This window comes from Marmota monax, unplaced genomic scaffold (genome assembly GCF_021218885.2).
Source record: "Marmota monax isolate L192 unplaced genomic scaffold, Marmota_monax_Labrador192_F-V1.1 WCK01_AAM20220418_F8-fsc00228, whole genome shotgun sequence".
Taxonomy (NCBI): domain Eukaryota; kingdom Metazoa; phylum Chordata; class Mammalia; order Rodentia; family Sciuridae; genus Marmota; species Marmota monax.
The window spans coordinates 1,357,523-1,383,548 of record NW_026695240.1 but is presented as its reverse complement, the minus strand read 5'-3'; the positions used below and the strand labels follow the sequence as shown (position 1 = coordinate 1,383,548).

The 26,026-nt window shown below is 48.8% G+C and overlaps 1 protein-coding gene across 5 annotated transcripts; it reads right to left on the bottom strand.

Annotated features, from left to right (window-relative positions):
- Positions 1 to 356: 356 nt before the first annotated feature.
- Fbxo17 (F-box protein 17) lies at positions 357 to 25,758 on the bottom strand. 5 transcript variants are annotated; one of them, XM_058577586.1, is made up of 8 exons: positions 25,524 to 25,758; positions 16,888 to 17,074; positions 5,905 to 6,270; positions 5,169 to 5,280; positions 2,498 to 2,592; positions 1,585 to 1,724; positions 1,342 to 1,427; positions 1,066 to 1,187 (listed from the first exon to the last, which is right to left on the bottom strand). In XM_058577586.1, exons 3-7 carry the CDS (start codon positions 6,251 to 6,253, stop codon positions 1,371 to 1,373), a joined length of 753 nt encoding a protein of 250 aa, XP_058433569.1. In that variant the 5' UTR covers positions 6,254 to 6,270; positions 16,888 to 17,074; positions 25,524 to 25,758; the 3' UTR covers positions 1,066 to 1,187; positions 1,342 to 1,370. The 5 variants fall into 5 exon arrangements, with proteins under 5 accessions (XP_046296025.1, XP_058433566.1, XP_058433567.1 ...); XM_046440069.1 differs by lacking the exon at positions 1,342 to 1,427 and having other exon boundaries at positions 357 to 1,187; positions 1,585 to 1,720; positions 2,497 to 2,592; positions 25,524 to 25,755; XM_058577583.1 differs by lacking the exon at positions 1,342 to 1,427 and having other exon boundaries at positions 357 to 1,187; positions 25,524 to 25,755.
- Between the last annotated feature and the right edge of the window lie 268 nt (positions 25,759 to 26,026).

Genomic DNA, 26,026 nt, shown 5'->3' with positions numbered 1-26,026 from the left:
TTGACAGCAAGATACCGACTCATGGGATCGCAGGCCTGGCCATTTTTGAATTTAAGCTGTGGGAGTTGTGTTTTCGTCCTTGGGCTCTGGAGCCCAGGCCTCCCCTGCACTGGCCTGGTGAGCTATAATAATAGGTCATTTAAATGGCATTGATAAGGACACCTGCTGAGAGCTGTTGGGAAGACCCCTGAGGGCAGAACTGGGAGCCACTCAGCTGTAGCCCTCTGGGTTCTGGAAGCTCATCTTTGTGCCAGAAGCATGCACAAAGATTGTAAACATGAAACTATGGGTCCTTTAAAAGACCAGAGCTGGAGATGAACCATTATACTGATTATAGACAAAAAACACCTGTTACCTCATGTTTAGCACCAATTTTATTGAGCTGGTTGGTTGGTTGACCATGCCCGGAAATGAGGAAAGAGCTCCTGGCACACCTTGCTCAAGAAGTCTCTATACAAGATGGTGTGAGTGCAGGGAAGGAGGGTGGATCCGGCTGGAGCTGAGGGCAGGGACCTGGCCCCAGGGGAGGTGCTGATGGGCAGCGGGGTGGACATTGCTCAGCAGTGGCGGGTTCACAGCCCCACAGCTGGATCCCGGAGACTCCCCAAACCACAATGGGATTTCTTTGAGGTCTTTGCTGGTCTCCAGGTCAGATGCTCTGAACGGCCTCCTCTCCCTGCCAGCAGTCAGCCCACCCCAAAACACGCAGACCAGTCACCAGGGAATGGTTTACCCACTGACATCACATGAGGAAATAATTTATAGACATGAACCAACTAAATGTCAGTTACTTTTACGACATCCCCAGCTGGGGAGCTGAGGAAGCTCTAAGGAGCCCCCTGGGTCCCTGGTTTGTCACACAGCATGAGGACCGCCATGCTGAAACAGCAGCAAGTGGGTTACGGGAGGTGTGCCCTGAACCAGCCACACGGGACCCCCACTGTCCCCGAGTATCCTCTGGCTCTGGGATGTGAAGCCACCCTTGATTTTGACAGCATCCAGCAGGTGGCAGTGCAGTCTGGACTGCGGGGTCAGGCTGGTCACTAGGACGGGCGGATCCTGATTCTCACGGTGGAGTGGGTCACCAGGGCACCGTAGTGTCCTACCCATGAACGCATGTCTCTCCCGTACTGCTCAAAAGACACGTAGCGGATGCCCTTGCCAAAGTTGGTGAAGACGTGGGAGACCTGCGGGAGGAGAAGGAGGGGTCCTGTGCTCGCCTCTTCGTCGCCTCAGCAGGTGCTCCCGAATACCCAGCAGGCACCTGTGGGCCCTGCTGGGGGACAGCAGTGAGGCCAGCAGCACAAAAGACAAGCACACAGGGTAAGGACTGCGGTTCACCTTAATAGTACCCTGCAAACAGTAGGTGCTCAATGTTTGTTGAAGGCTGTTGTGCTAATACATCTGCAAACATCCTGGAACGAGGCCTGGGATGTGATGTAAAAAGGTTCAGAAACCGTCAGCTATTACTACTGGTGTCCAGCCGATGACAGCGGAGAAGGGAAGCCCCGCAGGGTGACAGGTTGGACGGGTGGGCCTTGGAGGGAGGGGGTCGAGGGTGAGGGGAAGGCGCTCTGGACCCACCTGTCGGCAGCTCCTCTCAGTCCATTGAAGGACCGGGTTGGGGGACGCTGAGAACTTGACCACTTCGTTTTCATACATGTCCAAGAGGCGGACCCGAAGCCGGTAGATGCAGCCGCAGTTTTCTCGGGCGCCCCACCTGCCGGGTGGCAGTGAGCCTTGATTCTCCTGCAACCCAGCCAGCTCCTTCTGGGTTGGGCATCAAGGAGGGAGGCTGAGGCTGGTTTTCTCTGCACCCAGATGAGGGTCCTACGCACCTACACGGCTTGGGCATCTCCAGGGGCGGAGCCTGGTCCTGGGATGGAGCCAGATTCCGTGGGGGGAGCTTGGGTGCCCCCGGAGTGGAGTGGAGCCTGGAGGGCCGTGTGTGTGTGTGTGTGTGTGTGTGTGGGGGGGGGGCTACACTAGGGTGTGTGGGCTGTGACGTCCCGGGCCCCAGCCACAACCTAGGGGAGGAGCCCGAAGATCTGGAGAAAGAACTGGAGCCCCAGGGAAGAGACGGAGTGCTGTGCGGGGAACCTGGGTGCTCTGGAAGGAGGCAGCTCGTGTACGCTCAAGGTCCCCACCCTAACTGTGCTTCCTCTGAACGTCAGTTCTTAGGGCATCGCGGTCTTTCAGAAGCCTTGGACCTTAGGGTCAACGCAGAGTTGGGGATGATGGTGACATCAGACCAGTTGCTGGACTCGTGAACAACCCAGGGGTCTGCTGGGAAGAGGGTGGGGAGGCGGGCATAGCCGGTGCCTTGGGCTCACCAAGGGTCCGCCCCTCCCTGGCTGTGCAACTACGACAGTCTCACTTCACCCGAAGAGTGTGCATTTCCAGCCTGACCTCCGATGGAGGCCTGAACTGAGGTCTTGCTGCGCCACCACCGTGGCTCACCTCCGTGGCTCCAGGACAGACTGCTACTCCACTCACCAGTCGGCCACGCAGATCTCGATCTGGGCGCTGTCCAGCAGCTCCTGCCACACGCCCTCCATCACCAGGTCCACAAGCTGCCTCTTGAAGCACCATCTGGGAGGGGAGACGCAGGAGATGGAGCACACAGTGCTGATCTTCAAGCTGCACCTAGAAATCACCTCCTCCAGGACGCTTCCTCGGATCACTATGCCTAAAGTAGCGGCTCAGGGTTTGCTTTCCAGGATAGGAAGATGCCCGATAGACTGTGTCACTGCGTCACTGTGCTGGGCATCTCTCCTTGTGTCTCAGATCCCCTCCCCTTTTTCCACCCTGTCTGGGCTCCAGGAGGCTGACCTATATACCAGCCTGCCCTGAGTGCTTGTGGGAGACTGGGGTATGAGTGCAAATGGAGGTCACACAGTGGACACACAAGCAGGGAGTTCCTGGGCCTCCTAAAATGTGGGGGCCCACTGGGCATGGTGGTGGGTACCTGTAGTCTTAGCTACTTAGGAGGCAGAGGCAGGAGGATTGCTTGGGCCCAGTTTGAGACCAACCTGAAGTTTGAGACAAGATCCAGTCTCAATTAAAAAGAAAAATAAAAATGTGTGGGGTCCCAGGGCCAAGGTCGCATGATCTTTATGGCATTGTCACCCTTATTTTCTGCTTCCTGGTGGTGGGCCAATGGGGTGCTGCAGCAGGAGATGCAAGGAAGGGAACAGAGTAAAAGTCAGGCTAATCCTACGGGGTCCATCCTGAGAGACGGCTGTGTCTCTCAAAGGAAGACACAGCACCTCAGCACCCTCTGCTTACAGCCTTCTCTGTCCTTTTTAATAGCTGCTTCCTCCCTTCCCCTGAAGGCTGGAGGTGGCAATGTCCCTCCTCTTCTTCATTACTAGCCCAGCCCTGGGGTCCGGTAGGATCCCGTGTAGTCTGCCCAATATTTACAAACAGTTCCTTTTCCTAATTTGAATGTAAGATACTAACAGAAATAGTGTAGCCCTCTTTGAGAATACAACAGACATTGATCTGTGGAGCAGAAGAGTGTGAGCGACAGACCTAAGTATATATGCAGACGTCATAAATGCAACACCATTCTATGGGGAATGGAAGGATTCTGTAGCAGACAGTGCTGGGAAAACTGCCTCAGTATATGGTATGTGGGGAGTTGGTCCTTACATTCAAGAGTAAAGATCTAATGTAAAGAGCTGTGAGGTTACTAGAAGAGAATATAAGAGATATATAAAAGACCATTGTCAAGATCTAGGGTGGGGGGCTGGGATTGTGGCTCAGCAGTAGAGTGCTCCCCTAGCATGGGTGGGACCCGAGTTCGATCCTTAGCACCACATAAAAATAAAGACATTGTGTTGTGTCCATCTACACCTAAAAAATAAATATTAAAAAAAGATCTAGGGTGGTGAGGAATTGTTTTAAAACAAAATTTCAAGAATACAATTTTTTTTTTCAGTTCTCAGTATCAAACCCATGGCCTCATGTATGCTAGGGAGTCGCTCTCTTTCTAAGCTATACCCCCAGCCCAAGAATACATATTCTAAAGCAAAAAGAGAGATTAGATCACAAAGAAATAACAGATTTCTGCCAACAAAGAATATAGTTAGAAGAGATGGCAGATTGGGAAAAAATTTCTGCCATTCCCAGAATGGACAAAGGACATCTAGACTACAAGGAATTCCAAATTCCCTCCCTCCCCCTCTTCCTTCCTTCCTTCACTGAGGATTGAACCCAGGGCCATTTAACCACTAAGCCATATCCCCAGCCCTTTTTAAATTTTGAGACAGGGCATCACTAAGTTGCTGAGGCCAGCTTTGAACTTGCCTTCCTCCTGCCTCAGCTTCCCAGGCTGCTGGGATTACAGGCGTGCACCACCACACCCAGCAAGACTACAAGGAATTCTTGCATGTTTTAGGAAAAAGATTTCAGTCCTAATGGAAAATATGAACAGGCAATTTACAAAAGAATGAATTTTAAAAGCTAGCAAGTACATGAAGACATGCTTCATTATTAGTAAACATAACAATGCAAAGTAAGCAAAGAGATACCACTTCACCCATATGTAGTGGCAATGACTAAAAAGCTAAGTAATGCCACACGGGAACGTTTACCTAAAGGAAGAGGACAAGCAGACTGAGTATGGGGTGGGGTGAGGGGCCGAGGACAAGAGAGAATAAACTAATTAATCAAATAGTTTTGATGTCTTCATAGTATTTATCATGATCAGAAGCTCTGGGACCATATCACCTGGGTGCAAATCCCAGCTCCATCACTAGATATTAATTTCTCTCTGAGATTCAGTGTCCTATTATAAAGTGTCCCAAGGGTTGTTGGGACAACAACCATGTCATAGGGTTGTTGCCAAAATTGAGTTACATGTAAAGGGTGTAGCATAGGCTAACCCCTCTAAAATGCGTGTTGTGTTGTTATGTTACTGTTTGTGTTTGTCCCCCCAACTCTACATTTAAAATGAAAAAGAAAAACGGGCACATTGCCAACGTTTCTGATTTTTCCTTGTATCTCTGGCCTACAAAACTGCCTGGAACCTAGTACTTGGCAGGCTTTCAACAAACGTTTCATAAATGGATGAAAGAGGAAAGAGACTGAAGGTAGGAACAAGGATGGTGAATCGGGTCCCTTTCCCTCTTTCGGCCGTTGCCCCACGAACAAGGGTCACTCACTCGAAAGAAGTCACAAAGCAGGTCTGGGAAGGGGCCCCTGGCACCAGTGTCAGGTTCTTTTCCACGGCCCAGCCATTTCCTCCATGCTCCACCTCCCAGCCTCTGAAGCCCTCTGTGAGAACACAACAGAGTTGAATAAAAGACAGCCTCAGGCCAGGTGGCCCGGCAGAGTGCCCCTCATCACCCAACTTGCCCCGCCCACCAGACCTGGCATGTGGTATTCCTCGTCCCACAACCTCGCCACACAGCCCGCCCATCCACTCAGCTTCTCAGCCCCATTCGGTCCTTCCTCCTCGGTCCCGCCCCTGTGTTGTCCTCCCCTCAATCTCTGCAGCTACTGGCACAGCCCGGGTTCCCTCCTCGCCCGCCCACTCTCCGGGTTTCCCGCCCCTGCAAGGTGGTCCAGGCCTCCTATGCAAGCTCCGCCCCCTCCAGCCTTCAATTGGCTTCAGCCCAGCACGCCCCTGGCTCCACTTCCTAGGCCACGCCCACCGGGCTTACCTCTCCAGCTTCCCGACTCAGCCCCGCCTCCTGGGCCCTCCAGCCGCCTTGCCTATTGGTTATATCTCAGGCCCTGCCCACAGCCCTGCCCTGGCCCCGCTCGCCCCTCAGTCTCGCGGGGCCTCACACCCCACAAGTCTCCACAGTCCCCCGCCCCCGGCCCGCCACATCTTCCCGCCCCGCCCGGCCCCGCCCCCGGCCCGCCCCCCGCTCCGGCCCCGCCCCCGGCACGCACGCTCTCCGCAGGAGTTGAAGATGAGGTTGCGGCCGAGGGGCGCACGCAGGCAGTAGCGCGCCAGGGCGCAGAGCGGGAGCTCTTCTTCGTCGTCGTCGCTTGGTGGGCAGCGCTGGGCCAAGGCGTAGAATGCGCGGCCTTCGGCGCTGCGGTCGCGGGCCAGCTGAAGCAGCCACACGGTGGGCCCGTCTACCACGTCGCGCCAGGCGCGGCACACCGGGCGGCAGCGGGTCACTAAGGCTCGCGGCGGCACGTGGCTCAGCACCTGCACGAGCAGCTCCGGGGGCAGCACATCCAGGGCCACGGGCGGGTCTACGGGCAGCCGCCGCCTCGACGGCCGAGCGCCCATCTCCCGCCGCTGGCGTCCTGCAGGTCCAGAGGGGGCGGCGAGTCAGCGCCAAGGTCATGGGGTCCCTGAGCGACCCAGGGGCTGCCACGGCCGCGGAAGCTACGAAGCTACGAACTCGGTTCCAGCCTCCTGGCTCTGAACATTGATAGAGAAAGAGAGACCCTCACTTCTTCCTCCTTCCTTCTGGGGCAAAAGACCCCTCCCTGCGCCGACTGACTCCATTAGGCCGCTAACCCTAGCTCCCATCCGGGCGCGCACTTGTGCCAGGCAAAGCACTTTATATGACTGTAAGATACAGACCCCTCCCGGCAGAAAACTAACCCCAACCCTCCCTTGACCACTCTCTCCCACCCCGTCCAGCTACAGCTTTCTATCCAGGGTCTCATGCATGCTAGGCATGTGCTTTACCTCTGAGCTACATCCCCGGCCCAGCCCCATTTCCTTGTTTCTTTTTATAGTAAAGCTTCTTGCAACTTAGTGAGAGGCCCAGTCTCAAAAAAAAAAGAAAAAAAAAAGCCGGTGCCGTGGCCCACACCTGTAACTCCAGCAATTTAGCGAGGCCCTTAAGCAACTCAGCAAGATAAATAAATAAAAAGGGCTGGGGACTGGCTCAGTGGTTGAGAGCCTCTGGGTTCAATCCCCAATACCAAAAAAAAAAGAAAACAGGGGAACCAGCTTGGTAGAGCGCTCTCCTAGCATGTGCAAGGCCCCAGGCTCCATCTTCAACAAACAAAAACCTTCTCAAAACAATTGTCTAGACTCACCACCTCACATCTTCAGCTTTCATTCTCTTGCCAACCTTTTCTAGTCGGGCCTTGCTCCCTGCCCTGTGCTGAGATGTTGAGGTAACAGCGACCTCCAGGATGAGAGGCCTAGTTACTGTCCCTTGGTGGCCTTGCTTGACCTCAGCAGCATCTGCTGATTATTCACCCCACCTCCCCTCTGGACTCCTGTCCTCTCCAGTGGCTTCTTGTCAGTCTCCCTGGCTGGCTCTTCCTCTTCTCTCTGATCTCACAGAGTTGGAGCTGGGCCTCTGAAACTCTTCTCTGTCAATCCTTGCCATCCCTCTCCCCCTTGCTTCTCTCCTCCATGGTCGCTCCTCACAAGCATCCAAGTCACAGGTAGTGCCCTGCCCTCCTTGGAGCTCTCCTGTGATTCCATCCCACTCTCGGTGAAAGCTCAGTCCTTCCCGGGGTGCACGAGGCCCCTGTGATCTGCTTCATCCTCTCTATTCTCATCTCCCTCTCAGTCACTCTGCCCCAGCCACACTGGCCTCCGTGCCTCTGGGGCTCGGTGCCTCTGGGCCTTCACCCTGGCTGTCCCCTCCAACTGGATGCAGACGATTTCTTTGCTTACTTCCAAATATGCTTTAGGTCTTTGCTCAAATGTCAGCTTTTCCACGGGGCCTTCCATGACAACCTTATTTACAATTTCAGGGCGTCACCACCATTACCTACGCCCCTTCCCTTCTCCTCACTTAACACTTCTCTAATGCACCTATCACCTTCTAACAGAAAACACGATTAACTATGCAATTAACTTATTAGTCCTCTTTGATATCTGTCTTTCCTACCACATCGTAATCATCATGAGGGCAGAAATTGTTTCTTTTGCACGTGGCATACCACAGTGCCTACAACAGTGCCTGATGCATACTAAGTATTCAATAAAGAGAATGTTAAATGGACGAATGGGCTGGCGTGCAGCTCAGTGGTTGAGCGCTTGCTTGGCATGTGTCAGGCCCTGGGTTCTATCCTCATGCCTGCCAACAACGAAACAAAACAAAACCCCACAAAAATACAAGCAAAACCATTTCGCGGATGAGGGAACTGATGTCGCACATGTGTAACCAGGTGGGACACATTTATTTAACCAGAACTCAGTGACTAGCTCAAGGTCTAGTCAAAACTCACTTCATACCCTGAGGCAGATCCCTCTAGTAGGGAAAGCACAGAGTCGCCCACCCATCCTGCCTGGGTCCAAGTCCCAGCTAAGCTTCCAGCTAGTTATAGGATCACGGGCAAGTTGCTTAACCTCCTCTCTTTACCTGTTTCCTCTTCTGAAAATGGGATGTTAAAAGTGCTGACTTCTGCTGGGCGCGGTGACACATGCCTTTAATCCCAGTGTCTCGGGAGGCTGAGGCAGGACGATCACAGGTTCAAAGCCAGCCTCAGCAATTTAGCAAGGCTGTGAGCAACTCAGTGAGACTCTGCCTCTAAATAAAAACTAAAAAGGACTGAGGATATGGCTCAGTGGTTAAGTACCCTTGAATTCAATCCCCAGCACCAAAAAAAAAAAAAAGTGCCAACTTTATAGGGCAATAGTGAGGATAAAGCAAATCAATATTTATTTATAAAGTGCTTATGAAAAGCCTGTGGGGGCTCATAAGTAAGAGCGATATTAATTTAATATTAAGCACCAAATTATGTCAGTTGCTAATACTATTATTACGCTTCACAAAAAAGCAACAAGCAACTATTCAGCTGTGATATTTTCACGCAGTGTATTTATTGGCCCTAATTAAGCCATCGTACTGTGCGTCTAAGCTGGATCATCTCACTGAATCTGATCATCTTGTTAACAGGCGAAACAATCCTCTGAAGTCGCCCTGGGTTAAGAGGCTCCAATGAACTAATGCTTGTCATATGGGCGCACACAGGAAGTGCTCAGTTCATGTCAGCTATTATTATTTTTAAGCAGATTGATTAAAGTTTTGTTTGAAAGAAAAGAGGACTGGAGGGCTGGGGGTGTAGCTCAATGGTAGATCACTTGCCTGGTATGTGCAATGCCTTGGGTTCAATCCCCAGCACTGAAAAAAAGAAAAGATTCTATCAGGCAAGTGTCCCATGGATAGAGAAAAAATTCTAATATATCGTTTTTATTTTTATGTTGAGATAGAGTCTCAGTAAGTAGCTGAGGCTGGTTTAAACTTATGCTCCTCCCGCCTCAGCCTCCTGAGTTGCTGGGATGACAGGTGTGCACCACCAGACCCAGCTCTGATACCATCTTTAACCCCACTACAGAAGAACTGAAGTCATGGAGACAGATTTTAGAGAGATTAGTTTGTGCTTTTCTCCCCTTGGTTATTAGTTGCATTAATAATTATCTTGACTCCTAAAACCAGCCACCAGTTTGCCTGGCGGGGATATGAGACCAACCAGGTCCACTCTTCTTAGGAGTGTGCTGGTCTTTGGCAATCTGGGGCTGGGGTGGCTGTCTCAGCCAATGAGGGCAGTCAGACACCATTAAGGAGCAAGGACCTCCAAGAGATACGCTTCTTGCCGGGCACAGTGGCCCACACCTGTAATCCCAGCAACTCAGGAGGCTGAGGCAAAATCGTGAGTTCAAAGCCAGCCTCAGCAAATTAGCAAGGCCCTAAGCAACTCAGTGAGACCCTGTCTCTAGTAAAATACAAAAACGGGCTGGGGATGTGGCTCAGGGGGTTAGCGTCCAATCCCTGGTACCAAAACAAACAATATAAAAACGCACCTCTTGAGTTTTCAGCCATCCTTCACAAACCACACAAGCAGCTTGCTCAGGACACACCAGGTCCCTCATATCCAACATGTTGCAGCCTCAAGGCCAATTTCAAGCCCGGTACTTCCTGCTGCCCTACTTGCCCCAAATAACTACAATGACTTTCCCTACTGACATGTTCTTCCTGAGTTCTCATTACGTTGCTGGGTCTTTGTGACCACCTCAGCTTCCAGAGCAATGCGGAAGTGACATTGCCCAGGGATTTCCAAAACCTAAAAGAGGCCCCTGCCTGATGGGCCCTCCTTTGGAGCCCTGAGTCCAGGGGTGTGCTGCTAAATGGTTAACAACTGGCTCTTAGGAGCCGGGTGGGGAAGAGCTTGGATTTATAGACTCTGTGGCTTTCCGTGGGGTAAATCATACCCACCAAGGCTGATTGCAAACGGCCCATGTGAAATCCCTGAGCTATGGGATTGGAATGAGCTCAAAAGAGATTTGCACAATTAATTAGCTAGAGCAAGCTGCCCGTGTCATGGCAGGAGCCTGGGTGCCCTGAAGTCCTCATGCAGAGAGAGGCGAAGACAGGGAGGTGGCACCAGCTGCTCCAGCCCCAGCTGTTTCAATCTCCCCATCGCAGGAGTTGATGCAGGAATGAAGAAGCCCTGGGAAGGCCCAGCCCCGGCCCCTGTCTGATGGCAGCTGCATGAGACCTTCCCTCCAAAATGTGGACCACTTAGCTGGGCTCAGTCAGTCCCCATAACCATAAAAGATAATAGTAAAATAACGTTTTTGGGGGCAGGGGGATTGAACCCAGGGGTGCTTTACCACTGAGCCACACCCCAGACCTTTTTATGTTTTGTTTTATTTATTTGTTTGTTTGCACTTTCAAAAAAGATCAATTAACATAATTTCATTGAACTCAGGGGCACTAGACCCCTGAGTCACATCCCCAGCCCTTTTATGTATTTTATTTAGAGACAGGGTCTCACGGAGCTGCTTAGCACCTCACATTTGCTGAGGCTGGCTTTGAACTCTTGATTTTTCTGTCTTAGCCTCTGAGTCACTGGGATTACAGGCGTGTGCCACCATGCCCGCCCCTTATGTTTTATTTTGAGACAGGTTCTCATTAAGTCACATAGGGTCTTGCTAAATTGCTCAAACTTGCAATCCTCCTGCCTCAGCCTCCCAAATTGTTGGGATTCCAGGTGTGCACCACCTTGCCTGGCCTGAATTGTTGTTCAGCAGGCTGTTATGCAGCACTAGCTAGATGGAACTATGCTTGGGGACCTACCTTGAGTGGGATGGAGACCCCAGAGGTAGCCCCCAATAAGAAACAGTGGGTGTCCAAACTTAGACCTATTTGAATTCAAATCCTGATGCTACCCCCTGTGTGATTTGGGGAAAAAATATTTATTTCCTTTGTACCTTGTAAATATAAGTCAGGAATAGCATGATTTTTTAAAAACATTGGTTTAAGTACTACGACTGCTATTTTTGTTTGTGTAATATCTTTCTTTATTTCATTTTATTTAAAAATCTAGAATTGGATCTTTTGTCACTTGAGAATATGGTCAATGACTCAGTGACTCATTTCACCATAAATGGAGAGTCTATCCTCTGTCTTCATGGATTCTGTATCCTTGGACTCAACAAGCACTAATGGTACATATTTGAAAAAAAAAAAAAAGGACTTTTTTTTGTCGTTATTCACTAAACAATACAACTATTTATATAGCATTTGTACTGCATTAGGAACTATAAGTAATCTGGGGATGATTTAAGGTTTACAGGAAGGTGTACATAAGTTCTATGCTGCTTGATGTATTTTTTGGTGGTGCTGGAGATCAAACCTGGGCTTCAAGCATGCTAGGCAAGTCTCTACCCCTGAGGGACATCTCCAGTTCCACTCTCTTGTATAAGGACTTGAGCATTCCAGGATTTTGGTATCCCTGGGTGAGTGGCGGGGATCTTGGAATCAATACCTGGGATCTCAAGAGATGGGGTATGTGCTGAACCACAGCAGAAATGATTCCCTACCAAGAGAATTTGAAAGCATTACAATGTCAAGCTGGGCAGAGGTCTACTTATTTAGAAAGCATATATTTTTTTCTATTTCTTGATCTGAGGGCTGGTTACGTGTTCAAGATTCACTAGGATTTGATAGGTGGTTGGGTGCAGTGGCTCAAGCCTGTAATCCCAGCAGCTCAGGAGACTGAAGCAGGAGGATTGCAAGTTCAAAGCCAGCCTCAGCAATTTAGCAAGGCCCTAAGCAACTCAGCGAGAACCTGTCTCTAAATAAAATATAAAAAGGGCTTGGGATGTGGCTCAGTGTCAAGTGCCCCTGGATCCAATCCCTGGTACAAACAAAACAAAACAAAACAAAGTTAGTGAACAAAAGATGAGAGTATTATATAATGAAGGAATCCACAGGAACAGTTTAACATCAGCATGTAAATCTATTTAGGGGGCTGGGGTTGTGGCTCAGTGGTCGAGGGCTTGCCTAGCATGTATGAGGCACTGGGTTCAACTCTCAGCACCACATATAAATTAAAAAATAACATAAAAGAATTCTGTTCATCTACAACTAAGAAATATTTTTTTAAAAATTTACCTAACAATCTTTAACTTGTATAACTTATGGAAGCCAGAGACCTTTTAATAGTGACTAAGAAATTTTGCACAATATACCTGTTACTCAATGAGTATTGATGCAAAAATATATTTTTGGTTTGTTCAAATATATTTTTTGCTTGAGAAACTTAACAGTAACCATCATTTTATTTATTTATTTATGAATGGTTCTGGGGATGGGCTGGGCTCCTCTGAGTAATCCCTGCTTAGATTGTGCCAGACAGTGGCTGGGGCCGGGTCAGTGAGGGCTTCCTTGCACCTGGGATTGGAAGACAAGAATAGTTGGTGCTTGTTCTCAGGCTTTTCTGTTTTCATGAAAGGGGTCTAGCAGGAGCCTGCACTTTCAAAAAATATCAATTAACATAATTTCATTTGCAAGGCTGATTGCACTGACCAGATTTCACCAGCAAAGAATTCTCCTGCCCCAAATACGGACAGCATCCCCAACACACCGCCTTCATTGTCTATAGTCCTGATTTTACTTTGTAAGTTTTACTTTTATTAACTGTATCAGCTAACAACCATTAGAATAACAAGTATAGTCTTGGTATGATTAGAAATATTTTTACTTGATGTGATATTATACATTTTTGTCCACAGAATGTCATTTCATGCCAGGTGCGGTGGTGCACGCCTGTAATCCCAGTTGCTTAGGAGGCTGAGGCAGGAGGGTCCTGAGTTCAAAGCCAGCCTCAGCAACAGCGAGGCACTAAGCAACTCAATGAGACCCTGTCTCTAAGTAAAATACAAAATAGGGCTGGGGACGTGGCTCAGTGGTTGAGTGCCCCAAAGTTCAGTCCCAAGTACCCCCCCTCAAAGAAAGAACTGAAAGTGAGATGCTCTCTGATGATTCACCTGGGGAAGGGGACAAGAGGAGGTGGGTCCCTGTGTACATCATGAGAGCATCAGGGAGAGCAGTGAGCGAGCCATCAGATCAACGCCAGAAACCACCATCAATACCCACCCCCCTGCAGAGTTGCACCACAATCGTGAAAGCTGGGTGGTGGGACTTGGGGTGTGTACACATGCACGTGTAAATCTTTTCATTTATCTTTTGCACGTGGATCCTATACTTCCTAGAATGGGCACCGCTAAATAAAAAAGAGCTTCGTTGATGTATAGTTGACCTTCACCAAAGCGCACACAGGTCAAGTGCGCAGCCTGTGAAACCCTGACCACGCTCAAGAGGCTGCCGCCATCCAGTGGGTTTGCCCCGTCCCAATGAACCCCCAAATGCCATTCCAAAGCAACGACTAATCTGCTTTCTGCCGCTGGAAGTCGGATTTTTTCCTTTCTATAATTCCATGGCAATAGAATGACAGAGTGTGCCAGGTATCATTTGACTGCCTCCTTGTTCCAAGCCGCGAAATCGGAGGGGGCCCTTTAAATCTTTTTCCCTGGGCAGCGGACGCGATGCTACGTTTTGTCAGTAGATGGCGCCAGAGAGGCGCCGCTGGAGGCCGGGTGGGGCGGGGCGGGCCGGGCGGCTCCCTGGCCGCTGCGTCTCCAGCGGTGGGTCCCGCGGTGCGCGGCGGACAGCAGCGCTCACCTCACCTGAGAAGCGCTTTCCCGGCAAATTCCATTACAGGGACTCCTTTGCCCTTGGATGGCTACAGCAAACCTGCTCCAACAAGGTCAAGATCTCTCCCAGGGCTGCCCTCCTTCTCAGCCTCTCTCCCCTTACTTAGACTTGCTGCTCTTTTTATCTACTATTTATTTTTCTTTTCTTTCTTTAATTCTCCCCCCCCCCCACACACACACACACCCAGACTTGGTCTCACTATGTGGCCCAGGCTGGCTTCAAACTCCTGCGCTCAAGGTGATCTGCTGCCTCAGCCTCCCTAGTGGCTGGGCTACAGGTACACCCAGCATTGTATCTGCTATTTTTATATTCATCACTGTTCTTTCTCTTTGTTTTTTAGCAGCCAATCGCTTGCACTGTGATTCCCTGTTATAATTCATAATTCTGTAGCTTAAACATTCGCTGCTCAAATTCCTCTGTGGTTTCAGTTTCCTGATTGGACCCTGACTGACACATATAATACGTACTTCCTTGCATCTAGCTTCCTTCCTTCAGCATAACATGTGTGTGATTCATCTACATTGTTGGGTGTGTTCATCCATCATTCATTCCTTTTTTATTGTTGAGTAGTATTCCATTGAACAGATAAACCATAATCTGTCCAGTCCTCTGGGTTGTTTCCAGTTTGAGGCTGTTATGAATAAAGCTGCTATGATCATTCGTTACACACACGTATGGACATACATTTGCATTTCTTTTGAGTAAATACCTAGCAGTAGAATTCCTGGGTCATGGGGTAAGTATTTAACTTTTTTTTCTTCTTGGTACTTGTGATTGAACCCGGGGATGCTTTACCAATGAGCTACCTCCCAGCCCTTTTTATTTATTTTTTATTTCGAAATAAGGGATGGCTAAGTTGCTGAGCCTGGCCTCAAACTTTGATCCTCCTGCCTCAGCCTCCTGAGTCGCTGGGATTACAGGCATGTGCCACCACACCTGGCAACTCTTTTACTTTTGAACGGTTGCTGATGGTGTTTCTAACCTGCTACAGATGGTTACACAAGGTCATCAGTAAGACAAGATTAAGATTCCTTTCTCTTTAGGAGGATTTATATGTTCGAAGATTCAGCATGGCTTCCCGTTCAAGAAGGCAAACTGAGCTATTGATAATCAAGATGTGTCACAGCCTGTGTGAGCCTGTGGACATGTTATGTTTTTAAGGAACCAAATGTGGGTGCCTGATGATCAGAGGGAACCCCTGATCCCACACCCGGGGTTCACCTCTTATGTGCCTGGTTCTGTGCCAGACTCTCCACACGTTATCTCAGGGACCCCGAGTTCAGAGACCCACTGGAGTGGAGGTCCCCGCTGAGGTAGGCTGGGTGGAAGAAACGGACTGAGGCTGGGACCGGGACTCACCAGGGGTCCTCAGCTTGGCTGCACCTTCCAGCTTCTGCAAAGAAGCCAGATATCCCAGCTTTTATGTGAAATCACTCAAATTTGAAATATAAAGATAAATCTTAGAAAATCAAAGTACAACGTGGGCCAGATAAGACATCTATCTGCAGACCCGGGAACCGGCAGGGGGTTCCGAGCAGTGGAGGGGACTGGGGATTGGAATCTGGGCAGTGTGGCCTCCCTCTTAAAGGTCACCCTGCAAGTCAGGTGTGGTGGCACACATGTCTATAATCCCTGTGGCTCAGGAGGCTGAGGCAGGAGGATCGCAGGTTCAAAGTCAGCCTCAGCAACTTAGTGAGACCCTGACTTTACTGGGGATGCAGCTCGGTGTCAGTTAAGCATCCCTGGGTTCAATCCCTGGTACAAAAAAAAAAGAAGAAAGTAAGTAAGATGGAAATCCAGGCTTCCTCCACCAACAGGGCCCCCTGCAAGAACCAGAGTTCTCAGGCGTCCTTTGAACTGGGCAAGGGGCGTGGGGGAGCAGGACTCTGTTACAATAGCTCTACATCAAAACCAAAACACACGGGAAGCCCAGACCAGACACCCAGCCTCTTGTTTGGAAAAGTGTTTGGACAGCAAGGATCACCTGCACAGGAGCCGCTTGACCGAATATGGAAGTCCACAAGCAGAACTGACCCCAGAGGACAAAGAGACAATGCAGAGGAAACAGACAAGAAAAAACCTTCACGAGACACCTAGGGCCGGCCTCCCGGGCTTTGGACCTGCACAACGGCCCAGGCTTGTTTAACATTCTGCTGCTGCTGTCCCGTGTGTGTGTGTGTGTGTGTGTGTGTGTGAGTGTGTGTGTGTGTCTAGGGATTGAACCCAGGGAGCTCCAAACCAAGCGACAACCCCAGCCCTTTTTATTTGTTTTATTTTGAGATAGGCTCTCACCAAATTGCCCAGGCTGGTCTCCAACCTGTGAGCCTCCTGCCTCAGCCTCCCGAGTTGCTGGGATTACAGGTAAAATAAATTCTGAGCAAGGGGCCCCACATTTTCATTTTGCCCAGGGACCCGTCAACGATGCAGCTAATCCTAAACACACTTAGGTTGAGATGTGCTCAACAAAACAGTCAGCCGATACTATAAAGGGAAGGGACAGAGATCCAAGAAGTGGATTGGATGATTCCTAACAGGAAGAAGCTTCTCACAGAAGGGAATAATTAGTTAATTAATTAATGAGTAATAAGAGGAAAACAATGTGAGGTGTTAATTCTAAGGGCCAGAGCGCAGAGGGGAGGAGAGATAAGGGACACTCACCAGTTACCAGCTGCGGCCAAACCAGCAAAATCATCAGCCCCACATTCCTGACCAGATGTTGAAATCCTATCTCAAACACCAGGTGGCCAAGCCACCCGGCACCCTGCATCTGCCTACAGCCAACCCTACCCAGCGACAGGCACTTCCCACAGTCGGTCCTGGGTTCCCAACCTTCTGCTGGGCCACCGCATCCCAGGTAGCTTTAGTGGAAACGGTTACCCCTCCCTCCCCCAGAGTCACAGAGGCGCTCCTGGCTGCCAGCTCTGGTGGGTGGGTTTTGAGCTGTTACCTGGCCTAGCTGCTGGTGGTCCCTGGAACTTGTCCCCTACCGGTCCTTTCTGGCTAGCAGTTGACGCGGCTCATTACTTCACAGATTCCTTGGTCTCCAGAATCTTTTTCTTTGGTGCAGGGCTGGAGTGGAACCCAAGGCCTCAGTGTGCTGGGCACGTTCTCCACGCCTGAGCTCCACCAGGGACCTTCAAGAATTCGAGAAATAAACTAAAACCTTATTTGTGTTAGATCCGTTTAATGCAGCCCAGGAAAAAGGATTCAGAGCTGGGGATGTGAGTTAGAGGTAGAGCCCAGGCCTGGCAGGCTCCATCCCTAGGACCACAAATAAAAAAAAGGAACCGTTTTGACCTGGAGACTAGGAGGGTTCTCTTTACAGTGGCTCTGTTTATTGTTTTATTTGTTTGTTTGTTTATACTGGGGATCCAACGCAGGGGAACTTAACCACCGAGCCACATCCCCAGCCCTTTTTATATTTTATTTAGAAACAGGGTTTCACTGAGTTGCTTAGGACCTCGCTAAATTGCTGAGGCTGCCTTTGAACCTGCGATCCTCCTGCCTCAGCCTCCTGGGTCTCTGGGTTTACAGGGGTGCACCACTTTGCCCAGCTTGTTTATTGGTTTTTATGGGAAAAGGAGTGTCTTTTTTCTACAACTGGTACTAGGACAATTGGAAATCTACGTGCAAAGAACTGAATTTTAGACCACTGCTTCACACTCTATCAACTCAAAATTAATCATGCACCTCAACTTCAGAGTTAAAACTGGGGCTGGGGGTGCAGCTCAGTGGTAGAGCATGTGCTTATCATGTGTGAGACCCTTGCTTTCACCCCCAGCACCACACTGCCCACCCCGAGAGTTAAAACTGCAGAACTATTAGAAAGAAACAAGAGAAAAATGTTGTGATTTCAACTTAGGCAAAGATTTTTTTTTTTAGATACAATACCAAGAGTGTGATTTTCTTTTCTTTTCTTCTCTCTCTCTCTTTTTTTTTTCCTGTACTAGGAATTGAGTCCAGGGATTTATCACTGAGCCACATCCACAGGCCTTGCTTAAGGCCTTGCTAAGATGTTAAAGCTGGCCTTGAACTTGCAATCCTCCTGCCTCAGCCTCCTGAGTTGCTGGTATTATAGGAGTGTGCCACCATGCCTGCCCAAAAATATGAATTTCAAAAGAAAAAAAGACAAACCAGACACCATCAAGATAAAAGAAAAAAATCAAAACAACACTGAGATTCCATCTCACTCCAGGCAGAATGGCAATCACCAAGAATACAAGCAACAATAAACGTTGGTGAGGATGTGGGGGAAAGGAACACTCATACTTTGCCGTAGGACTGCAAATAGATGCAACCACTCTGGAAAGCAGTGTGGAGATTCCTCAGAAAACTTGGAATGGAACCACCATTTGACCCAGCTATCCCACTCTTCAGTTTATACCCAAAGGACTTAAAATCAGCATACTACAGGGACATAGTCCATCAACGTTTATAGCAGCTCAATTCACAGTAGGTAAGCTATGGAACCAACCTAGATGACCTTCAACAGATGATTCGATAAAGAAACTGTGGTATATATACTCAATGGAATATTACTCAGCCTTAAAGAAGAATGAAATTATAACGCAATTTGAGGGTAAATGGGTGGAACTAAAGAATATCATGCTAAACAAAATAAGTCAATCCCAAAGAACTAAAGGCTGAATGTTTTCTCTGATATTCAGATGCTAATTCACAATAGGGAGGGGGAGGAGAGGTATTTTAGACCAGACAGAGGGGAGTGAAGGGAGGGGAGGAGACATGGAGGTAGGAAGGATAGAAGAATGAATCAGATATTATGACTCTACGTGCATATGAGTACACAGACCTGTGCAACTCTACATCACGTACAACCGGACAGATGAGACCAGACGGATGAGAAGTTGCACTCCATTTACGTATAATGTGTCAAAGTGCACTCCACTGTCATGGATAACTAGTTAAAATACACCCCCCCCAAAAAAAAAGTCTAATTAAATAAAAATATAATGAAATAAAAAGAATAAAACTTTTGTACTTCAGAAGACCCCATTAGCGCTTGTCCATCATGCCTGGGTTTGGCCCTCAGCACCACTATCAAGAAAACAAATCAAAACCTTTGAGAAAACGAAAAGAGAAGATGAAACAATCCTTGCCTAGCATGGGCAAGGCCATGGGTTCAATCCCTGGTCACACTCACACACACACACACACACACACACACACACTCAAGCTATAGATGGACAGAAAAAACTGCAAATCAGATTGCAAAAGAGATGAAGGACTTGTATTCAAAATATGTAAAGAACACTGAACATTCACTAACAAGACAAACCAACTAAAATGGATAAAAGATTTGAATAGACATTAATTTAAAAAGATGCAGGAATGACTAAGAAGTGGATGAAAGTTGCTTAATGGAATTAGGCATTAGGAAAATACAAATTAAAATCTCCAGAAGACATTTCACAGGCATTACAATGTCTATTATTTAAACTGACACTGTTGACAAGTGTTGTGGGGGATCTGGAGACGACTGGGACCTGGTGGGAATGTAAACCTGTATATCCATGTTTAAGCTTCTTTAAAATTTTAATATTAAAAAAAAAGCTAAGCATCAACTTACCATGAGATCCAACAATTCTAAGTAGATTTTCTACCCAAGATAAATGAAAACAGACATCCACACAAAGACTCAGATGCAACTGTTCATATCAGCATTGAACATTCAGAAATAATTCAAATGTCCACTCATTGGTGACCTAGACAGAATGTGGTATGTCCATTCAATGGAGTACTATTCAGCAATAAAAAAGAGCAAATATGCTATAGTACGAACCCCAAACCAGTGTGCTAAATGGAAGACAGTCAGAGAAGACTACTGGTACTTAAATGAAAGACACAGGTACTTAAATGAAATGTTCAGAAAAAGGCAAGTCTATAGATACAGACACTGCCTTTTTGCAGTGAGGCCAGGGGGAGAACAGAGTGACTACAAATAGGCAAAAGGAGCTTCCGGAGGTGACGGAAACGCTCTTAAACTGTGATGATGGCTGCAGCAACTGCAAGATCACGAAAAGTCACTGAGGTTTCCACTTAAGGGGGCTGACTTATGGCTCGCAAGTTTGTAAATTTCACCTCTTTTTTCTTTTTGTGGTAGTGAGGATTGAACCCAGGGAGCTCAGCCACTGAACCACACCTCCAGCCTTTTTTATATTTTATTTAGAGACAGGGTCTCGCTGGGTTACTTAGGGCCTCTCTAAGTTGCTGAGGCTGGCTTTGAACTCATGATCCTCCTCCTCAGCCTCGCCACTGGGATGACAGGCGTGTACAGCACCGGCTTTAAATTTCACCTCTTAATAAGGCTGTTAAACAGAAGAATCCCGCAAACTTCCTAGGCTATACCTATTGTCCCAGGGTCATTAGGGTGATTCCTCAAAGTCCTGAAGGTGGGATCCTGGGGAGAGAGAGGGTTCCTAACCAGAAGGAGCAAATGGAAAACTTGAGCTAGCAATGACCCTGTTGACCTGGACACAAGTTCCTCAGGTAGTTGCTTTATAATTATTTGTTAAATTGTATATGCAAGATTTAGACCCTTTTCTGTATGGATGTTATATTTTACAATTAAGAAAAATAGTGCTATCCATGAACACCAGGATAATATAAACCAGAGAAGGACATGTCTAATTGTATCTTAGTGGAAATAATAATCATCCGTATTTGTTGGGGACGTTCTTTATGTGCATCATCCCAGTCCTGGGAAATTTCTGGGCAAGAGGGCATCACGGGGCTAGCACGGGCCATGGGTTTGGGGAATTGCTGATGACAGGTGGCAGAGGAGGTCATCCTGGGCAGAGGGGACGCAGTAATTGTTTTGTAGTCGATCAGCCTTGTGTGGCTTTTATAGAGAGATGTTTAGTTATTTATTTACACACATTTTGGGGGAGAGGGCAGTACTGAGGTTTGAGCCCCAGAACAATCGACGACTGTTGCAGCCCTCGTCCTGTTTATTTATTTATATTTGAGACAGAATCTTGCTAATCGCCCAGGATGGCCTTGAACTTGGGATCCTCTGCCTCAGCCTCCAAGTGGCTGGGATTCCAGACATGCACCTCCACACCCCACCGGCTTTCCCTTTCTTGACTCTGAGATTTGTCCTTTGTCCCCAACCCCCAAACCCAAAAGCTCTGAAAACTGAGAGTTATTCCCAGACCCATTTTGGTGGCAGGGGCAGACTTGAAGTGCCATGAGGTTTGTGTGGTCTTCCCAAGGACAAGCAGGCCTTTCACTGAAGAAATCCAGGAGTGCCCTTATGGGTGGGGGGCTGGACCCCCAGGGGGTGCCTGAAACCAGGGATGGTACTCAGACCTATATGGACTGTTTTTTCCTGGGCACACACCTACAGTAAAGTTTAATTTATAGATTAGGCACCGTAAGAGATTACAACAGTGACTAATAATAAAATAGAAAGTTTTAACAACACCAAGTCTTAAAAGTGATTTGAACTCAGCTTCTGACTTTCTTTCTCTCCCTCCCTGCCCCGGCCCCCGCCCAGTACTGGGGATCGAACCCAAGGGTGCTCTACCACTGAGCTGCAACCCCAGCCTTTTCAATTTTAGTTTGAGACAGGATCTGGCTAAGCTGCCCAGGCTGGCCTCGAACTTGCCATCCTCCTGCCTCGACCTCCCGAGTCACTGGGATCACAGATAGGTGCCATTGCATAGTTTCAAATGTAGTCTCTCTCCAATCTGCATGGGGTTGTCCTCGCCTTCTGTCATCCTGTGGGATGCCACGGTGCCTGCCTGATGAGATGAACAGAGGTAAAGGGCAGGCATCCGGGCATCGTGGCCCAACCCTAGGCTGCTGTGTAAGGGCGACTTGAACAGAGCACTGGGATTTTGCCACAAGCCACCTGATAATTAATGATCTAAGGCAGCTTCCAAGTAACTAAGAGGGGGCTGCGAACACAGGACAAAGGATGGATCTGCATCCCAGGAAGGAAGGAGCAGGACGTCAAGAGAGTTCGCCATGCTCCTCAGTCCAGCATGCCATTTCAATCTCATGAATTGCTCATTTCTGGAATTTTCCATTTCGTATTTCTGACTGCAGTTGACATAGGGTAATTGTAACCATAACAAGCAAAAGTGCAGAGGAGGAGGAGAAGACCTCTCTATGAATGTGTTTGGTTGCCCAGGGCTCCCTGGTCCTGTCAGGATTTGCCTCATCTTGGAAAAGTCTAGTTTCCCAAATGCGCCGGCGGACTTCTAGTAACTCCCTGGCCTCATGGTTGTGGGGAAATCAGATGAGATCAGGGCCTGGCCCTCAACAAATGTTAGCTGCGGGTAGAAGCGTGTTACTATGATTAGCAGCTAGGGCCCCAGCGTGGGCCTCCATGTGTCGGAATCATGCCTCACTGGAACTCTGACGAGGAATGTGGGAGGGAGACGCCTTAGGAAATCACCAGATGAAACACAGCAGGACCAAGAACTGTCCCTAGGGCACAATCAAAACCACACCGGGAATTTTAAGAAGGAAAGGAAAAAAAAAAATGCCCAGTTCAAAAATCCACCCCAAGCAAAAAAGAGTGGAAGGGAGTACCCAACAGTGGTCATGATGTTACCAGTGTTCACAGGAAACAGACGGTGGTAGTCAAGAAAACTCCTTCACCAAATAATAAACACTCCTGTTAGCTGAGCATCTACTTTGCTCTGGGCTGGTGGGAAGTACTTTACAAAACCTCAGGGAAAACTCACCAACAATTCCATGAGGTGGACATTACTTTCCGCATGGGGAAACTGAGATTTGGAGGACAGAAGCTACGTCCTCAAAGTTACCTGGCAAGACTGTGGTAGAGCCATGGTGAAAGACGAAATCACAACAAATTTAGTTATAGATCGAATTAGTTTTTATTCACAAGTCATAAATCAGAGTAGCCTTGTGTGTGTGTGTGTGTGTGTGTGTGTTATTGGGGATCTAAACCCAGGGGCATTCTACCACTGAGCTACATCCACAGCCCTTTTTATTTTTTATTTTGAAACAGTCTTGCTAGGTTGCTGAGGCTGGTCTTGAACTTGAGATCCTCCTGCCTCGGCATCCCGAGTTGCTGGGATTACAGGCCACTATGCACGGCTCTGGCAGCCTCCATTCTACAGTACGGAATGTGAGGTCCTACCAGCCATGGGAGAAGAGTGGGCTTTGTAAGGTGAGATGGGGGGAACAAAACAATAGGGCCAAAAAAGCTGATTGGCCAACATCATGTTATTTAGGTTACATTCTGGAGGGGTTATGGCAAAGGGGACTTCCTTACACACGGACTCAGGTAGACAGGGATGTCTGGCTTTTTTTTGTTGTTGTTTGTTTGTTTGTTTTTTAGGAAAAATGGTGTGTTTGGGGTTTCATCTGCTTCTTTAAAAGTTTCCGTGATGGGCTGGGGATGTGGCTCAAGCGGTAGCGCGCTCGCCTGGCATTCGTTCGGCCGGGTTCGATCCTCACAAACAAAGATGTTGTGTCCGCCGAAAACTAGAAAATAAATATTTAAAAAATTCTCTCTCTAACTCTCTCTTTAAAAAAAGAAAAAAAAAGTTTCCGTGATAATGTAGCATTTGGCATGAGTGACTCCATTTTGGTTGGGTCTTGTCACTTGGGGCCTAACTCAGGAGCTCAGGACTCCCATCATTTTGTTTAAGAGCTAGGACTTGAATCCTAATAATGTACAGGATCTGTAGATTGTGCCACTATATGAATCTCTTCTATCTCTTTCCTCATTTCTAGATAATTTTGCTTTATGTTTCCCAATTTTTTATTTTAACATTTTCATCATGTAGAAAACTTTGAAGAATAGTAAAATGAACATTTTGCCATACTGTACTCCCTCTGTTTGCTCTACTAGTCACCCAGGCTGGCCTTAAACTCATGATCCTCCTGCTTCAGCCTCCCAAGTTGCTGGGTTTACAGACTTGTACCACTGTGCCCAGCTCTGGTTTTCTTAATTCAAACCACTGTCATTTATTTATTTTATTTATTTTTCTTTCTTCTTCTTCTTCTTTTTTTTTTTTTCTTCTGGGACCAGGGATTGAACCCGGGGCACTTAACCACTGAGCTTCATCTCCAGCCTTTTTTATATTTTATTTAGAGACAGGGTCTCACTGACTTCCTTAGGGCTTCGCTGAGTTGCTGAGGCTGGCTTTGAACTCACAATCCTCCTGCCTCAGCCCCCCTGAGCCGTTGGGATTACAGGTGTGTGCCACCATGCCCGGCCCATTTCATTTTTTCTTTAAAGAAATTATATTTTTTTAATCTCAGAAAAAAAAGTTGGTAGGCTCATCTTCTATTTGATTTAGGAGCTGTATATACAACCTGATTGGCTAAAAACATTTTATAATTTACATGTATATTTAGACCATTTATTTTTTTTAAAATGTATCTTTTAAAGTATGCTCCTTAGCCAGGCCTTACAAAGAGGAGGTGTCAACAGATACTGGGTATATTTATCGGAATAAGAAATACAAGTTCATTTTTTAATTAATTTATTTATTGTGGTGCTGGGGATGAAACCTGAGGCCTCACACATGCCGGACAAGTGCTTGCCCACTGAGCCATCCCCCTAACCTAGAAATACGAAAGTTTAAGAAATTATTTTATGTTAAGAAAGTAGTCAATAGAGAAATTAAGAATCATGTTATGATTATATGGAAAAGACAGGAAGTGTGGAGCTGATGAAAGTCGTCTCCTATTGTAAGCAAGGGATCAATGGACACATTGTTTAAGAGTTCAAAAATGAAGAAATAATCCAAAAGTTTGCTTTTAAGATTTGGAAGCATTTACCCAAGGAATACATAGCAGAAAAAAGTTAAAAAATATGCACGATCGTTTACGAGATACTTTATCCGTTTTTGAAAAGTAAATCAATTACCAAAAAAAAAGTTATAGATATCTCTGCCCAGCAGGAGAGCAGCTAATGTTTAAACGACTGTTAGTTGTCCCCCACTACCACCACCCCAGCTCGGAGGCTCCCTGGGTTCCACTGTCTTTTCTTCTGGTGGCTTCCCAGGACATTTAAACCATTACTCTTTACTTAAAAACCCATTCGTAATATTTCACTCTCTCAAAGTGGGAAGCAAACAGATGCTGTCTGAAGTTGAGGGAACAAGGAGAACGTTCATTGAGGAAAAAAAAAATAAATCCTGAGCTTTGCAAAGTAACTTGGGCGAACTCAGAAGCGGAGGCGTGGCCACCGCCACCCTGCAGGCTGCTGAGCCAAGCCCAGGCCCCGGGCTCCTAACGCGCAGCCTGCGGGGACCCGGGGCACCGGCGGCCAGGGGCACAGCAGGCAGCCGCCAACACGTGTCGGCCGGGGCGGTTCCAACGAGTACTGAAGGCGACACCCGCGGAGCCGCGGAGGGGTCGGGGTGGCGGGGTGCGCGTTGGGGACCCGTTTTAAGAGCAAAGCTCAGGACCGTGCGGGGCTTCCTAACGAGCGTTTGCAAAACTCTTGAGTTTACGGGGGGCTGGGATGGAGGGGGGCCTGGGAAGGGGGCGCCGGGACGCCCGGGGACCCACCCCACCCCGGGGGCGCCCCGCTGCGGGTGAGGACGGAGCCCTCGGTCACACCTGGGTCCCTACCTGTCCTGCGCTCCCCGGGCGGCCCGCTCGCAGGGGTCTGGGGACCGGGATCGTCTTCCCGCCCTGCTCGGGAGGCAGTCGGGGGGCTCCCCGGGATCGGCCTGCCCAGGGAGCCCCGGGATCGGCTCTGGGCAGCCGGTCCTCTCCCCGGGGCTGGCGGCTGCAATCCGGAGCCGGGACCCGCGGCCGAGCGCTGTGGCCGGCGGGCGGGAGGTGGCCCTGCCCCGGCGGCTGCGCCTGGAGCCAGCGAGGGCGGCGCCCGGATCGGGAGGGCGGCGGGCGCCGCGCCGAGGGAGGGCCGGGCCAGGAGCCGTCCCGCGCTCGAGATCCCGGGGAGCCTCGCTGTCCCCATGTGGCTGCCTGAGATCCGGGACCCGGTTTCCCACCGTGGGCACCTCCTCTCGGCGGGTTCCGCCGCCCCCAGGCCCCCGCGGTGGCGCTGCGCCGGGCTCCCCGGCTCCCCAAGCCCTTCTCAGTGGCCTGGGGCTGAAGCCGCCTCCGCC

Coding starts and splice junctions, on each gene's coding strand:
- Fbxo17 (XM_058577583.1), bottom strand. CDS start 6,253: ATGGGCGCTCGGCCGTCGAGGCGGCGGCTGCCCGTAGACCCGCCCGTG. Junction 1,725..2,497: donor CGAGATCTGCGTGGCCGACT/GGTGAGTGGAGT, acceptor CACTGCCACCCG/GCAGGTGGGGCGCCCGAGAA. Junction 1,188..1,584: donor CTGAGAGGAGCTGCCGACAG/GTGGGTCCAGAG, acceptor CTCCTCCCGCAG/GTCTCCCACGTCTTCACCAA.